General features: G+C 60.4%; 1 protein-coding gene across 2 annotated transcripts in view; it reads left to right on the top strand.

The window, feature by feature from the left end:
• Positions 1 to 16,882, top strand: part of RNF213 (ring finger protein 213) — an 87,601-nt gene that overhangs the window by 49,047 nt on the left and 21,672 nt on the right. The window contains exons 30-45 of one of the 2 annotated variants that reach the window (XM_036339256.1): positions 388 to 483; positions 1,535 to 1,653; positions 2,821 to 2,928; positions 3,286 to 3,407; positions 3,690 to 3,843; positions 3,949 to 4,087; positions 7,372 to 7,563; positions 8,151 to 8,296; positions 10,093 to 10,253; positions 11,499 to 11,702; positions 11,980 to 12,161; positions 12,693 to 12,813; positions 14,124 to 14,224; positions 14,331 to 14,513; positions 15,642 to 15,811; positions 16,443 to 16,542. In XM_036339256.1, the coding sequence (XP_036195149.1) occupies positions 388 to 483; positions 1,535 to 1,653; positions 2,821 to 2,928; positions 3,286 to 3,407; positions 3,690 to 3,843; positions 3,949 to 4,087; positions 7,372 to 7,563; positions 8,151 to 8,296; positions 10,093 to 10,253; positions 11,499 to 11,702; positions 11,980 to 12,161; positions 12,693 to 12,813; positions 14,124 to 14,224; positions 14,331 to 14,513; positions 15,642 to 15,811; positions 16,443 to 16,542 (2,298 nt within the window). Of the gene's footprint in view, positions 1 to 387; positions 484 to 1,534; positions 1,654 to 2,820; positions 2,929 to 3,282; positions 3,408 to 3,689; positions 3,844 to 3,948; positions 4,088 to 7,371; positions 7,564 to 8,150; positions 8,297 to 10,092; positions 10,254 to 11,498; positions 11,703 to 11,979; positions 12,162 to 12,692; positions 12,814 to 14,123; positions 14,225 to 14,330; positions 14,514 to 15,641; positions 15,812 to 16,442; positions 16,543 to 16,882 lie in introns of both variants that reach the window. The other variant, XM_036339255.1, reaches the window with a different exon arrangement.

The raw sequence follows: 16,882 nt of genomic DNA, 5'->3' as shown, positions 1-16,882 counted from the left end.
CCTCCTCTGGGCTCCGTCCTCTGCCCTGGCCATGTCCTAGGTCGTTTGTGTGGCTGGAGTGACCACGGTGCTGTCACCAGTGTTGGGTAACGACCGTGAGGACCCGGGACTCGGGAAAAGACACTTGTTGAACCCTCCAGGGTCCCTGTCACCGCTGTTGTCTTCTGGGCGGGCGTCCTGCTCTGAATCCTGGTCCTTGGTCTCATCAGGCAGCGTCTCCTGGGGTTTATTCTTTCCCCGCTGGGTTCCCACTCACTTTGTGGAAGAGAATCCCACCTGAATAGTTTCGTAGTAGCCCTTATAGTTCCCATCGCGGGGGAGAGGGGAGGGGGCTTTCTCACCCGCTCGGGATGGAGAGGTGACGTGTGTAATTCCTCTTGTTTTCAGAAACTGCTTGACGAGCACGGCCGCACGGAAGATCCTCATCATCCAGACGGACTTCGAGGACGGCGCCCGCAGTGCGCAGCTCATCGCCTCGGCTAAGTACGCTGCGGTTCTTTTTTTCTTGGCGCCTCAAGGATTTCTTCCCTGAAGACAGTACAGGGTCACAGTACACATAGAAATGAAAATAAAACCGGCCCTCCCTTCCCATCTCCCCCATGGCGGGCTAGAGAGACGGAAGAAAGAGAAGCGAAAGAGAGGCCAGGCTGCGAGCAGCACCCGCGTGGAGACCGCAGGGAGGGGCAGTGCTCGGCCCTCAGGGTGTGAGAGAAAGTCTGGAGGCAGCTCCGCAGGCCTGGTCTGGTCATGATTAGTTTTAAACGATACGATTTGACTGATTGCAAGGTCAAGGGCAGGACCAGGACGTAAGTGATTTCATCTGCATTTCTTGGATTGGTTAATAGTGTTTGTCAGGGACACGCGAGGCTTTCAGAACCGTGTTCCCTGTCCCTCGTGTCATGGCTCTCTCTGGCCCCTGGCTCTCTGTCCCCGGAACCTTGCTTCTGGGAATGCAAAGTCCCGCTGGCCTTGCCCTCAGGGTTAGGGAAGCCGTTGCGGAGCCCAGGGGAGGGTTCTGATCTGTAAGAAATGCCTCTTCCACCCGAGGGACACAGGGACGGGAGCGAAAATGCGCCTCTTAGAGGGAGCGGGCCTACACTCTCGCAGAAGAGGGATAACCACAAGGGCCCACATTTATTTAAAACTGAAAGAAGGCCGCCGGCCGGCGCGGCTCGGCTTGAGCACCAACCTATGAACCCGGAGGTCCGGGTTCGATTCCCGGTCAGGGCACACGCCCGGGTTGTGGGCTGGATCCCCAGTGGTGCGGGGTGTGCAGGAGGCAGCCGATCCATGATTCTCTCTCATCATGGATGTTTCTCTCTCTCCCTCTACCTTCCTCTCTGAAACCAATACAAATATTTTATAAAAAAAAGCTGAAAGAAGGGAGACCCTGAGCTCGAACCTGCCAGCTCCTGGGACCCTCCAGCCACCGCCCAGCTTCAGTTCTGTGCACTGGCTTTGTTTTCGCGTCGATTTGTGGCATTTGTTTGTTTGTTAATTTATTTTGGTTTTGCTTATTTGTTTTAAAAAATAGGTATTCTGCCATCAATGAAATCAACAAGATACAAGGAAATAAGGCCTGCATCTTTGTCTATTTCATCACGAAGCTGTCCCGGATGGAAAGTGACGCATCCTACGTGGGGTTCCATGGAGGTAGGACACGTGTCGGTGACTGCGGTGACGTGAGGCCCACGGAGTTCTTTCTCGCGGGGCCTCCGGGGTGCAGGTCTGAACTAGAACATTAGTGTTGGTCTCAACAGTGTTCATTTCAGATGCAATTGGATTTGTTGCCGCTGATTCCTGCTAAGAACACCCACCTTCAGACTCGCTGCTCAGCACATAGCACTTCCTTTATTAACTTGCAGATAAACTCTGCATCGGAGTCCCGGGCTCCTCACCGTTTAGTTTTTTATTTTTATATTTTTGGTTGATCCTCATCCAAGGATATGTTTTTCCAATTAACTTCTAGAGAGAGTAGAAGGGAGAGAGGGAGAGAGAGAAAAACATCAAGTGAGAGAGACACATCGATTAGTGCCGGCCTGGACCCCGGGGCCGGGGATCAGACTGTGCCCTTGACCAGGAATCGAACCCCACGGTCCTCGTCCAATGCTCTAACCACTGAACGACCGGCCAGGGCCTCAGCGTGTTTATATGGGAAACACAGAGAAGGCATTCCCCATGCACCGGTGAGGGACACACTGATACTTTATACCTGCTTTTTCTGAGGGGGGCCGGTGCTATCTTACATCACCCCTCTCGCTCCCTCCCTCACTCCCCAAGTATTTTCTAGCTGAGAAAGTGGGCATTCTAGAACCGGCACAGACCTTTAATCCCACAGGCAGCGGAGAGGGCCAGCCGTGCTCGCCGCGCAGACTGCACCGCGCCGGCCGCCTTCCCACGCGGTGCCTCCGGCTGGCACAGATGTCTGCTCAAGGAGCTGAAGATGCTAGCTGGGTCGGGAGGAATTTTATTCTATTTTTCTTTATTTAACTTTTAAAATAGGTTTTTATTGATTTCAGAGAGGGAGGGAGAGGGAGAGAGATAGAAACATCAGTGATGAGAGAGAATCATGGATCGGCTGCCTCCTGCAGGCCCCACACTGGAGCCCGCCACCCAGGCCTGTGCCCTCACCGGGCATCAAACCGTGACCTCCAGGTTCATGGGTCGACGCTCAACCACTGAGCCACGCTGGCCGGGCTGGGTCAGGGGTTTAGACTCCAGGACACGAGTGGCTCCCTCAGGGCTGTGTTGGCTGCAGGATGGGGCCTGTCCCTGCTTCCGGCTCAGGGCGCGCAGAGACAGGTGGCTTTGCCTCCGCAGGGCTGTGGCGGTCCGTGCACATCGACGACCTGCGGAGATCCACGACCATGGTTGCCGACGTGACACAGCTGCAGGACGTGACCATCAGCCAGCTGTTTGACCCCCAGTGTACGTCCCGGGATGCCCTGGGCGCACGGCGGCCGGCCGTGTCCGGAGTGCTGGGGCAGGCGAGCCGTGGGAGGCCCCGTGGCAGGCAGTTTCCCCGAGAGACGGTGGGTCTGTGGGTGCGGAAGGCGCAGCGGTGAGCGCCCGTGGTCGATGGCACTTAGTGTCCTGGCATCGGCCTCAGCGCTTGGGACCCAAGAGAGGCTTCCCGCTGGAGAACCCCGGGGTGGCCCCAAGGCTGAGCTGCGTGCCTGGGCCTCCCCTCGGGTTCTTGCTGCCGCCGGGAGCCAGGGACGCAGCTCGCGGGCATGGCGCCGGCGCTGGGCGGCCAGTGGCCTGACGGGGTTGCTTCCGCAGCAGCTGAGGTGGGACGCGAGGCGAGGAGCGAGCAGGAGGAGGCGATGGAAATGGACACAGACGAATCCGGGGCCACGGCCGTGGGGGGCATGGAGATGGACCGTCCCGAGGCCCCTAGAGGCCACGTGAGTGCAGCTGTCGCTCCCTGGGCCTCCGGGAGCTGCGGCAGGTCGGCCCGGAGCTCTTCCCTCCCTCCTGTGCCTGCGACGACACCCAGGACAGGGTCCCACGTGGCTCTTCCTTGTCTCCCGCCGAGTCCTGAGCACACGTGACCCCTCGCAGGGTTTCGGAGGGGAGTCGGGCAGGGGACGGGGCCGGGGACCGTGGCCCGGAGGCGCCCCCCGGGCCCGGGACCAGCCGGCCTCGCCGGCGCCATGGCTGACGGCAGCTCCGTCGTGTCCGCACAGAGGCCGGCGCTGGACTGCGGCAGCCTCCTGCGCAGCTGCATCCAGAGCGCGGTGGCCCTGCTGCGGGACCCGGACGGGCACGGCCAGCGCAACGTGCGGCGCGTGGAGATCCTGCTCGGCCTCCTGGGCGAGGACGCGGGCGACGCGTGCAAAGGTGAGCCCCTCCCACACCGAGCAGGCCCCCCCGGGGCTGCGGGCGGCCGCTCCGCTCCGGGGGGGTCCGGCGTGAGGCCAATGGCGTCCCTCTGCCGCCCTGCAGCCTCCTTCGCGCGGGCGGCCCAGGTGCGTCTCCACGACCTGCTGCAGCGGCAGGAGGAGAGCTGCGTGTTCGGCAGGAAGGACTGGGTGGTGCAGGAGGCCTCCAACCCCGACGCCCTGCAGGAGGCCGGCACCTTCAGGTACTGCCCAAAGCCCAGGGCTGCGAGCGGGCGGGCGGCGACAGGCCGGCAGGCGACAGGCCAGCAGGTCACCAGTGGGTCACAGTTCGACGGGTCACCAGTGGGTCACAGTTCGACGGGTCACCAGTGGCTCACAGTTCGGTGGGTCACCAGTGGGTCACAGTTCGGTGGGTCACCAGTGGGTCACAGTTCGACGGGTCACCAGTGGGTCACAGTTCGACGGGTCACCAGTGGGTCACAGTTCGGTGGGTCACCAGTGGGTCACAGTTCGACGGGTCACCAGTGGGTCACAGTTCGACGGGTCACCAGTGGGTCACAGTTCGACGGGTCACCAGTGGGTCACAGTTCGGTGGGTCACCAGTGGGTCACAGTTCGACGGGTCACCAGTGGGTCACAGTTCGACGGGTCACCAGTGGGTCACAGTTCGACGGGTCACCAGTGGGTCACAGTTCGACGGGTCACCAGTGGGTCACAGTTCGACGGGTCACCAGTGGGTCACAGTTCGGTGGGTCACAGGCCGGCAGGTCAGAGCTGCGCCTCTCACTTGTCCGGGCGAGGAGCCGAGGGCCAGGGCTACTTTATAAAACCGTAGCAGTCACATCTCGGATGCATTTTAAATTTAATTTTATTTGAATTTCACAAAAGAAAAAGAGAAGTTGATGGAGTCCCTGAGTTCATAGAAATGTTTCCTTTAGACAAGAGATGCGTCCCCGGAAACATCCCTTCAAGGTGAAAAGAGGAAACAGAGCGTTAAAGGCCGAAGCCGTGATTTTCCCAAGGGCTCTGTGTGGACAGCGGTCGGCAAGCCGCGGCTCGCGAGCCACACGTGGCTCTTTGGTCCCTTGAGTGTGTCTCTTCCACAAAATAGCACGTGCGGGCGCGCATGTACAGTGCGATTGAAACTTCGCGGCCCGTGCGCAGAAGTCGGTATTTTGTGGAAGAGCCACACTCAAGGGGCCAAAGAGCCGCATGTGGCTCGCGAGCCGCGGTTTGCCGACCACTGGTATAGACCGACTTCGTGCTGTGAAAGATGCGTTCGTGGGCCCAGCCGCACGGGCACGCGGTTCTGGAAATATTGCTGCCCTTCTGTACCGTTAGTACATGCCAGCCCGGGATGCTCCCCAGGGCCCCCCTCCCTCCTGGCTGCCTCCTCCCACCGCGGGCCCAGCCCAGCCCATCGCCCCGCACCCAGAGCCACAGGGGCAAGGGGACCCTGGCCCGTCCCGGGCGCCCTGGGCGAGCACCCTCCGCCTGCTCAGCTTCCCTGTTTGCAGAGTCGGTGGGGACCCGCTCACGGCCAGCCCTCAGGCCGGGCGAGCCCGGGTCCGGGATCTGGGTTTCAGACAGAGGCCTCCCCCAGCCCCAGCTCCTTGGGAAGTCGGGTCCCTCTGCCTCCTGGGGTCATGCCCTCGCGTCCTAATGGGCAGCGGACACAGGCCTGCGGGTGTGGAGGCGACCCCTGAGCCGGTCCGAATCGGAGGAGGCGGGAGGCACCGGGCCCCGGCTCAGGTGGAGGCGGCGGAGGGAGTGGGCTTTGCTCCGTGCCAGGTGCTCACGGCCTATCGCAGTGGTTCTCAACCTTCTGGCCCTTTAAATACAGTTCCTCATGTAGTGACCCCCAACCATAAAATTATTTTCGTTGCTACTTCAAAACTGTGATGTTGCTTCTGTTACAAATCGTCATGTAAATATCTGATATGCAGGATGGTCTTAGGCGACCCCTGTGAAAGGGTCGTTTGACCGCCAAAGGGATCGCGACCCACAGGTTGAGAACCGCTGATCTAGATCCTCTCCGATCCTGAGAGGTGTTCCTTGCTCACCTCCCTCCCTCCCTCCCGCTTCCTTCCGGACTTACTGAGCACCTGTCTGTGCCAGGGGCTGGGGCACCAAGGCAGAGCTCGCACCCCAAGACCTCCCGCCCCGTGAGAGCATCATCCAGAAAGCGGCTGTGTCCTGGAGGAGGGGTGCAGGGGACGCCCCGAGGGACTCAGGGGAGGTTCCCAGGGGACTTACAGCCGAACTGGGCCCTGAAGGATCAGGAAGGGCGTTCCCGGTGGAGGGAACTGCATGTGCGAGGGCGGGAGGCAGGACAGAGCCCTCCTGGTCGGAACTGGGGGGGCGTGGAGCCCAGGAAACCTGCTGGGTGAGGCTGGGGTCCCCGAGCCCCTACCTGGACCCTCTGCCTCCTCGACCTGCTTTGCTCCCAGCAGCCTGGCCAGGAAGAGGCCCGCCCACCTGCCCAAAAGGAGCCTGTGGCCTGGACAGGGAGTGAGGAGGAGGGCCCGTGGGTGTGTGTTTTGGGATTGCTTCTCAGGAATCTCCTCCTCCTCCTCCTCCTCCTCCTCCTCCTCCTCCTCCTCCTCCGACACCTTGGCAACCAGGCGACACCTTGGCAACCAGGCGCTGCTAGGGGAGCCGCCTGGAGCTGGGCTGGGGGAGGGACCTTGGTTGCCCCTCACTGAGCCTCAGTCTTGGCGTCTAGAATATGGGCAGGACGACCCAGCTGTCGGCTTATCAACCCAGGTGCCCCAGGAAGCGGAGGCCCAGGCTGGACTCATTGGGGGAAGGCCCAGGAGGGGAGGGCAGGGCCGGGGAGGCCTGCACCATCCTGCAGCCGGGGCTCCGCCAGGCAACGGGGGTCCCTGAGCCACGTGGCTGCGCTTCCCACCCAGCAGCTGCCTGCTGTGCCCACTGCACTCACTGCCCAGGAGCCCGGGGGAGCGGGAGGCAGGGGCCGAGGCACAGACATGGGGATGGGTCTCCCTGTGAGCCCCGCAGTGAGAGGTCTCGGGGTCCTAACCCAGCAGGAACAGGGGCTCTCCCCATTGTGGGGCCAGAATCTGAAATCAGGGTATCCGGGCTGGGCTCCCTGGGAGGGCTCCAGGGAGGGTCCCTCCTGCCTCTTCAGCTGCTGGGGGCTCCCGGGCTCCTTGGCTCCTGGCCGCATCCCTTCAATCTTCACGTGGCCCCTCCTCCGTCCTCACATGACTTCTCACGCGTGTTCATGTGGCCCCACCCCCATGTTAACGTAAAAAGCATTCAAACCTGTAAAGAATTTTTGTGCGTTTGAGCCAAACTGTTGACAGTTGCCGGGAAGCAGGATCTCAGCATATGGGAAATTCTCTGGAGAACGTTAGCTGCTCACCTTGTTTTATACAAACAATCCAACGTGTACAGCAAGACTCAGATCTAATGGACGCAGCCACGGGGACAAACTCTCCCTGGTGGCCGTGCGCTTCCCGCCGCGGTCCCTCTGACCCGATGCCGCCCTCTGCCCGCTGCAGGCACACCCTCTGGAAGCGGGTCCAGGGCGCGGTGACCCCTCTGCTGGCCAGCATGGTGGCCGTCATCGACAGGGACAGCAACCTGGAGCTGCTGGCCAGGCCCGACGCCCCGGCCTGGGTCCGAGAGCTGTGGATGTTCATTTTCAGTGACATCAACCTGCTGAACATCCCTCTCGTGACCAACGACGCCAGGTGAGCGGCGGCTTTCTTTCCGTGGGGGGAGAGCCCGCGCGTGGCGGCCGAGTGTCTGTCCCGCGTGGGTCGCACAGGCGCTGACTTCAGAGCCGCAGGTGGGCGCTCCTCGCAGCCGACAGGCTCCGGGAGCCGTGACTCTCAGGCCTCTGCCTCCTTCGCCACTGGTCACGGCAGGTGTCGCCAGCGCGTCTGCACAGAGGGTGCCCCGTGCCCCTTGCGCGTGGGGCCACTCAGCCCCGCCCAGGCCCACTCCTGCACGGCTCAGGCTTGGGACTCCCCAAAGCTTCCCGCTTGCACTACAGGGGCTTGGATCTGGGTGAACGGTTAACGAAGAGCGGAGCCGTGGGATTCAGGACCCCGGGGAGACACAGAGGGGACAGACACCGTTGGTCCCCAGACGGACCCTCTCCCAGTCGTGGCCCGGCCGCAGGGGGCACACGAGGTCCCGGCAGGCCCACATGACCCCTCTGCCCTGTTTGGGTCTCTGTTTGGGGGTGTCCGGAGCCCGGGCCCCCGGGGCGGAGAGGCCGGCTGCGGGGTGGCTCCTGTCGGCGTCTCAGCGCCGTCTCACATGCTGACTGCAGGTCCAACAGCGACATGGCCCACATCCTGGTGCAGAGCCACGCGCACCGCCCGGGGGAGGTCTGCGGCGCCATCCCGTTCAGCTGGCGGATCCGCGACTACGTGGAGGAGCTGTGGGTGCAGGCGCAGTACATCTCGGAGCCCGCAGGTGCCCGGGGCTGGTGGGGCTCCATCCTCACATGACTTCCCGGCGAGGGCCAGGGCTCGGGAGGGTCAGCGGCCACGCGAGCACAGGGCCTGCATCGGGCCGGCTGTCTGGGTGCCTCCTGAGCCCCCGGCGCCAGGCTGTGCTGTCACACACCGAGTGGTCCGCCGTCAGCGTTCCAGGAAAACCAGGATTCTCTTTTTTGTTTGTTTGTTTAATATATTTTATTGATTTTTTACAGAGAGGAAGGGAGAGGAATAGAGAGTTAAAAACATCGATGAGAAAGAAACATCGATCAGCTGCCTCCTACACACCCCCCATTGGGAATGTGCCCGCAACCAAGGTACATGCCCTTGACCAGAATCGAACCTGGGACCTTTCAGTCTGCAGGTGTACGTTCTATCCACTGAGCCACATCATTCAGGGCAGGATTCTCCTCTTAATGACCTGATCTTCTCTTTCCTTTTTCTTTTTAAATATATGTTTTTATTGATTTCAGAGAGGAAGGGAGAGGGAGGGAGGGAGAAACATCCATGAAGAGAATCATGGAACGCTGCCTCCTGCACGCCCCACGCTAGGGATTGAGCCCACAACCCGGGCATGTGCCCTGTCCGGGAATCGAACCGTGGCCTCCTGATTCATAGGTCTATGCTCAACCACCAGCCACACCAGCCAGGCTAAAATAATCTTTTCAAAGTTGACGTAAAAGTACTGCCTTTAAGAAATACAGATCAAGCCCTAGCTGGTTTGGCTCAGTGGGTAGAGTGTTGGCCTGCAGACCAAAGGGTCCCAGGTTCGATTCCGGTCAAGGGCACGTACCTGAGTTGCAGGCTCCTCCCTAGCCCAGGCCCTGGTCGGGGCTCCTGCAGGAGGCAACCAATTGATGTTTCTCTCGCATCAATGTTTCTCTCTGTCTTTCTCTCTCTCTTCCACCCTCCCTAAAATCAACGGAAAAATATCTTCAGGTGAGGATTAAGAATAAACAAATAAATAAGCAAATAAGAAATACAGACTGAGCCCTGGCCGGTTGCTCAGTGATTAGAGCATAGTCCATGGAATGAAGGGTCTCGGGTTCAATTCCTGGTCAAGGGCACGTACCTCAGCTGCAGGCCGATCCCTGGCCCCTGTTGGGCCTGTGGGAGGCAACCAGGATGTGACTCTTTCACATGGATGTTTCTCTGTCACTCTACCTCTCTCTCCACCCTTTCCCCTCGCTTTAAAAATATCCTCAGATGAGGATTAACAAAAACAAAACAAACAAAATGCAGCTGAGACACTTGAAGATGAGGTTACTTCCTGAGTAAGCACCTGCCACTCTTGCTGAGCAAACGGGAAGCAGGAAGGAGAAGGTCTCTGTTTGGGGGACACGCCCCTCCCACTGCTGTGCCGGGAGCAGGCCACCTTGATTTCAGAGAGGAAGGGAGAGGGAGGGAGAGAGAAACATCAATGGTGAGAGAGCCCAGCCGGCGTGGCTCAGGGGCTGAGCATCCACCTATGACCCAGGAGGTCACAGTTTCATTCCCGGTCAGGGCACAGGCCCGGGTTGTGGGCTCTGTCCCCAGTGGGGAGCGTGCAGGAGGCAGCTGGTCCATGATTCTCTCTCATCATTGGTGTTTCGCTCTCTCTCCCCCTCTCCCTTCCTCTCTGAAATCAGTAAAAATATATTTGTTAAAAAATTAAGAGATTGTCATGGATTGGTGGGCCCACCCCAGAGGCCATGCCCCAAGCAGAGGGAAGGGGAGCGTGGCCTGGCCCTCACCCCGCCTCCCCTCACCCCGCTGCTCTGGGCCCCCCCGCAGGACCGGGGCCGGCGGCGAAGCTGGAGGAGATCTTCCGGCAGACCCCGCTGGGCCACTTCCTGGCCCGGCTGCGTGCAGAGGAGCGGCAGGAGCTGCTGCGGTCCTACCTGAGGGACTTCCTGCTCCTCACCATGCGGGTGTCCACGTGGCCAGAACTGGAGGTGAGTGCGGGCGCTGGGCCACGCCCGGCTGCGGACACGGGGCTGTGGTCTAGGGCCCCGGGGGTGCCACACAGCCAACCCCTGCCCCTCAGCCCCTGGAACTGCTACTTCTCAATGCTTAGTGTCTCTCAAAGAAGGTAAGTAAACATGTAACAGCCATTACGGGGTAATAATAACAACAGGAATGTCCGTGGAAAGATGGGACTTCTTTTAAACCTCAGTGCATCGAAAAGGAAAGGGATGTATTTGAGGAACACATATGACCAATATGATTAATTAATAAAGTATTCTTAGGAATCAATAGGAAATCCTCTTACTTTTAAAAATGAAAGTTATGCCTGGCTAGTGTTGCTCAGTGGTTGAGCGTTGACCCATGAACCAGGAGGTCAGGATTCAGTTCCCGGTCAGGGCACAGGCCCAGGTTGCAGGCTTGATCAAGTGTGGAGCGTGCAGGAGGCAGCCAATCAATGATTCTCTCTCATCATTGATGTTTCTCTCTCCTTTCCTCTCTGAAATCAATAAAAATATATTTAAATAAAATAAAGTGTGTCCATGTGTGTCTCTGTGTAACTGTATGTGTGTGTCCTGTGTGTGTGTAACTCTGTGTGTGTGTCCTGTGTGTGTAACTGTGTGTGTGTGACTGTGTGTGTAACTATGTGTGTGTCCTGTGTGTGCGTCTGTGTGCGACTGTGTGTAACTGTGTGTGTGTCCTGTGTGTGTAACTGTGTGTGTGTGACTGTGTGTGACTGTGTGTAACTACGTGTGTGTCCTGTGTGTGTGTAACTGTGTGTGTCCTGTGTGTATGTGACTGTGTGTGTGACTATGTGTGTGTAACTGTGTCCTGTGTGTGTGTGACTGTGTGTGTAACTGTGTGTGTAACTGTGTGTGTCCTGTGTAACTGTGTGTGTGTAACTGTGTGTGTCCTGTGTGTGTGACTGTATGTGTCCTGTGTGTGTAACTGTGTGTGTAACTGTGTGTGTGTCCTGTGTGTGTGACTGTGTGTAACTGTGTGTGTGTAACTGTGTGTGTGTGTAACTGTGTGTGTCCTGTGTGTGTAACTGTGTGTGTAACTATGTGTATGTGTCCTGTGTGTGTAACTGTGTGTGTCCTGTGTGTGTAACTGTGTGAGTGTGTGTAACTGTGTGTGTGTCCTGTGTGTGTAACTGTGTGTGTGTCCTGTGTGTGTAACTGTGTGTGACTGTGTGTGTGTGATGCAGAGACACACCTGAAGGCCTGTCTCCCCAGCTCCTGCAGACGGCCCTTTGGTCCTGCGTCCAGCAGCTGAGGGCCGGCAGCCCCGAGGAGCCCTCCCTCCCGTGGGTGCACCGCGCCTACCAGCACTTCAGGGTCCGGCTCCAGAACTTCTCCAGGATCCTGACCGTCCACCCCCCAGTTCTAGACAGCCTGGCCGCAGCCGCCCGGAGCCAGAACCTGGCCGGGCCCGAGATGGTAGGGCCCCTAAGGGGGCAGAGAACGCTCGGCCTGAGGGGGAGGGAGGGCAGGGCTCCAAAAGCTCCAGCGAGGCTCCTGTGGGCAGGGCGGGGTGGGACACGTGCGTTCAGCCACTCAGATGTGAAGACACATCCAGCACGTGCCCACGGCGTCCGGGACAGCGAGGAGGGGCTGCCCGCCGGCCCCCGGGCCTCGGAGCATGGGACCTAGAGCCGGGTGGGACCTAGAGCCGCGAAGGGGCTGGACAGCGGCTGAGGCCCCGCTTGCCCCGCAGACCTTGGACGCCTGGGCTGCTGTGGCCTGCACCGAGCTGCTGACCAGGGACCTCCTGAAGCCCAGCCCCCAGGCGTGGCTGCGGGCGGTGAAGAGCCTGGCGGTGCCCCTGGAGCTGCTCTGCTCGGAGGGCTACGTGCAGGGCCCGGCGGGCAGGGCCGGTGGCCTCATCCACGAGGTCAGGTGAGCGGGTTCGGTGGAAGGAGGAGCAGGGACCCGGCGTGTGGGGACCCCCTTCCTCCGCCACGCCGGGCTGCACGCTGCGTGGGAGGCCCCAGGGAGGAGAGAACACCACAGGGAAGGGAGGCGGGCAGGACCGCTGTGGCCATAGGCACCTGGAAAGGACCCCACGCAGGACGACAGGGTGGGGGGCACAGTCCTGTGCTGGGCTTATGGGCGTGGGCACAGCGGGACTCACCAGACACAGGCTGGCCCAGCATGTGCCACGCGACATACGTCCCCACGGGGCCCAGGGGGAAACCAACACGGTGGAGGTTGGCCCACAGCACGGGGTGCGCTCTGGCCCGCCTCCGCCTGCCCCCGTCCCCCTCCCCACGCACCCCCGCCCCTGGTCTCCCTCCCTCCTGCCTTGTCCCCCACATCCCCACCCTCCCCCAGTCTCCCTCCACCCACACCCAGTCCGTGGCCATCCCCACTCAGTGCCCCTCCTGGCGTCGGGCTCCTTGGGCAGCGCTGAGCACCCCCTCCTGACAGGGGCCCGTGGACGCGCATCTTCTCCGTGGCGCTCTTCGTGGAGCACGTGCTCCTGGGGGTGGAGGACCACTCGCCCGAGCTGCGCGCGCTGGTGACCGACTGCGTCTTCGCTCTGGACAAGGTGAGCGCTCGGCGCTGCGGGCGGGCAGGGTCCCGTGTCCAGCGGGAGTGACCGCGGCATGGCCTCCGCTTGTCTGCAGGGCGCTGTGCGCCTGTCAGCGCCGCAAGGTCGTCTAAAGTGCAAAGGGCAGCCACCTCCCCACACAGGCCAGCGGGCTCGGCGTGGTCACTGCTGGGTCCTGGGCCCTGTCCTCAGTGCGGTCCGAGCGGATCCCGGCATGGAAGCCACCGCGCCGAGAAAGGGGAGGCGGGGCTCCGCCCGGGCCCCCAGGGCCGCACACCAGCCGCCCCCCTCCACTTGCCAAAAATCGGGAACATTCTAGAAGCCAAGAGCAGAGAACAGGGACGGGGGCAGCCGTCATGGAGCCGGGCAGCGCCTGGAGGAGAGAGGAGGGCGTGCACGTGGAGGGGCACGATGTTTCCACCTGAAGGTCACAGGCCTTTCTGCGCCGCGGGGTCCCGCCCTCCCCGGCACTGCAGCTGGACCCGTGACATGGTCTCTAAAGCGACCTCCCACGCCGGTGTCCTCAGGCCGGGCGGTAGATGCACAGCGGTCCTTACATTATCATTTAAAGGTTGAAATCTCTCATGGTGGGAGGAGGGGTTAGACCTTAAAAACAGGAAGAGGAGCCCGGCCCGCGTGGCTCAGGGGCTGAGCGTCCACCTATGAACCGGGAGGTCACAGTTCGATTCCCAGTCAGGGCACAGGCCCGAGTTGTGGGCTCCATCCCCAGTGTGGGGCGTGCAGGAGGCAGCTGATTAGTGATTCTCTCTCATCAAGGATGTTTCTTTCTCTCCCTTCCTCTCTGATATTATAGATAGAAAGATCGATGATTGATTGATAGATAGATAAATAGATAGATGCTCTGGCCAGTTTTTCCCAGTGGTTGGAGCATGGCCCATGGACCAGAGGGTCTGGAGTTCGATTCTTGTCAAGGGCACATACCTCAGTTAGGGGTTCAATCCTCGACCCTGGTCAGGCCATGTGTGAGAGGCAGCCAATCCATGTGTCTCCCTCACATCAATGTTTCTCTCTCCCTCCCCCCTCCCTCCTCCCCTCCACTCTGTCTGAAAAATCAATGGAAAAAGCCTGGGGTGAGAATTAAAAAGCATGCGTCCCTCTCCCAAAAGCAGCACCAACACCAAGAGCATTCGGGATAGCGACGCGTGCGCGCGCGCGCACACACACACACACACACACACACACACACACACACTCGGGGCCTCCGCAGGGTGGGCGTCGGCGCCTGGCCTGGCTGACCCGCCCTCCTCGCTGCTGACCCTCCTCTCGGCCCCTGCCTTTCCCTCCAGTGTCTGCAGGGGAACTCGGACATCAAGACCCTCCGCCCGTTCTCGGCGGTGATGGCCACGCTCTGTGAGTGTAAGGACCGGGCCAGCAGGACGTTCAGCCGGTGAGCTCCCCGGCGGCCCCGAGGGAGGGAAGTCGGACCCTCTGGGTTCCTAGCGTCCCCCCGCCAGCACCTCCGAGCCAGCACTCACCGCCGCCCTGGGTCCCAGGTTCGGAATCCAGCCGTGCCACGTCTGCCTGGGCGACCCGCGCAGCCCCGTCTGCCTGCCCTGCGACCACGTGTTCTGCCTGGACTGCATCCGGCAGTGGCTCACCGCTGGGCAGATGGCCTGCCCCCTGTGCCTGACGGAGCTGCCCGACGGCTTCTCCCCCACAGTTTCCCAGGAGACGAGGTAAAACACTTGCCCGGCCCTGGCCAGTGTGGCTCAGTGGATAGAGTGTCGGCCTGCAGACCACAGGGTCCCGTGTTGGATTCTGGTCAAGGGCATGTACCTCAGTGGCAGGCTCTTCCCTGGCCCGGGCCCTGGTCAGGGCCCATGCAGGAGGCAACCCATCGACGTGTATCTCTCCCATGAATGTTTCTCTCTGTCTCTCCCTCTCTCTCCCACGTTCCCTAAAAATCAATGGAAAACATTCTCGGGTGAGAATGAACAACAACAGGAAAACACCCTTTTCTCTCAAGAAAGCCTTTCCTCCTCTGTTGCTGATACTGCACCCGAACTGGTAGTCCACTCGCCTCAGGCACGGGGAGGGGGCTGCCAGGGAGATGGGCCCTTCTAGTGCCTGGTGTCTCGGAATCACCGTCTCCCCAACACACACGCTGAAGAGGGGGGTCGGTGACATCAGGAGAAAACCCAGGAAGTCAGGTCGCAGGCAGCGTCCAGAGAGGCCGCGATGCGGGGGTTCATCCCGTCCGGCGCCCGGCCTGAGGGGAGCCTGCCAGGTGGCTGCGGGCAGGCGTTGGAAGTCCGGGGGTTGGCGGGGCCTCGCCCGCTCGCCCCGAGGGAGGGCTTAGAGGGAGGGCTTGGCGTCCTGCCCCCCACCCGGGGGTGCACGCCCGGGACTCTGGGGCACAGTAGGGCAGTGATGGCGAACCTATGACACGCGTGTCAGAGGTGACACACGAACTCATTTTTGGTTCATTTTTCTTTGTTAAATGGTATTTAGATATATAAAATAAATATCAAAAATATAACTTTGTTTTACTGTGGTTGCAAATATCAAAAAATTTCTATATGTGACACAGCACCAGAGTTAAGTTAGGGTTTTTCAAAATGCTGCCACGCCGAGCTCAGAAGGTTCGCCATCCCTGCAGTAGGATGTTAGGTGTGTGGCCGGCTGGTCCGGACGCTCTGTCCCCGGGAAGAGCCGAGAGCACCTTTCCGGGCCGGTTCCAGTCGGTGTGAGGGGATACTCGCGTCTCCGCATTAATAAACAACATGCCGCCCGCATCCCTCACGAGGTGCGAGGAGGGAACCTGGCCGTCCTCCAGCCTCTGACCGAGGTCTTCCGTCCCCAAGGGGCGCCATCGAGCAGCACGCCCGCTTCCGCCGCCTGTGCACCAGCTTCTTCGTGGACCTGGTGTCCACCCTGTGCTTCAAGGACAACTGCCCGCCAAGCAAGGACGTGGTCCAGGCGCTGCTGGCCCTGCTCTTCGTGGAGAAGAGGCTGCTCCGAGATGCGCCCCAGAGTATGCGGCTTCCTGTCCGCAGGCGGGGATGTGTGGGGGTGTGGGGGAGAGGGAGGCTCTGCCGAGGGCCGTTTGTATATTTATTTTATTTTCATTCATTTTTTTAAAATATTTTTTATTGATTTCAGAGAGGAAGGGAGAGAGAAACATCAATGATGAGAAACAATCATTGATCAACTGCCTCCTGCGCGCCCCCTACTGGGGATGGAGCCCGCAACCCGGGCCTGTGCCCTGATGGGAATTGAACCTGGGACCCGTCAGTCCACAGGCCAGCGCTGAAGCACTGAGCCCTACGGCCCAGGGCCTGTTTGGATATTTATAGCGTCATTCGTGGGCCACACACAGTGATCCATTAGCCCCGCCTGTGAGCCAGGCCACGGTTCCAGTCCCGGCAGCTGATCCATGATTCTCCCTCATCACTGATGTTTCTCTCTCTCCCCCTCTGAAATCAATGAAAACATATTTAAAAATTATCCACTTAAACAGGAACCTGCTGTATTTGGTCAAACATTGAATTAACTCGCCCCTAGTGCCGTGGCAGGGCCAGACCGAGGGAGGCTGTACAGCCCGTTGCCGGGCGTCCCCACCTGCGTGCCTCACAGCCCTCCTCCCGCCCGTCTCTCTGGCTCAGCGCACCGTGAACACACCAAGTCCCTGTCCCCGTTTGACGACGTCGTGGACAAGACGCCCGTCATCCGCTCTGTGGTCCTGAAGCTGCTCCTGAAGTACAGGTCAGCGCAGCGGCCAGCAGCCCGCGCGTCTCCTCCCCCTCCTCCTCCTCTTCTTCTCCCCTCCTCCCCCTCCATCCCCTCCTCCTCCCCCTCCTCCTCCCCCTCTTTCTCTCCTCCCCCTCCCCCTCTCCCCCTCCTCCTCCCCTCCTCCTCCCCTCTCCTCCCACCGTGGCTCTCGCCCTGTGCCCAGTGTCCCCGAGGACCAGTCCCTATTGGCGAGGCTCCTGCGCTGACAGAGTCTGTCCTCTCTCTGCGTCAGGCGTGTATTGTCCGTTCTCACGCACGACGCATGGCAGAGGGGTCAGCACGGCCACAAGGCCTTGCTGGGGACCAGAAAGGT

The sequence above is a fragment of the Myotis myotis genome, unplaced genomic scaffold (assembly GCF_014108235.1).
Source record: "Myotis myotis isolate mMyoMyo1 unplaced genomic scaffold, mMyoMyo1.p scaffold_m19_p_17, whole genome shotgun sequence".
NCBI lineage: Eukaryota > Metazoa > Chordata > Mammalia > Chiroptera > Vespertilionidae > Myotis > Myotis myotis.
The sequence above is the reverse complement of the archived record's forward strand: the minus strand, read 5'-3'. Positions and strand labels throughout refer to the sequence as shown.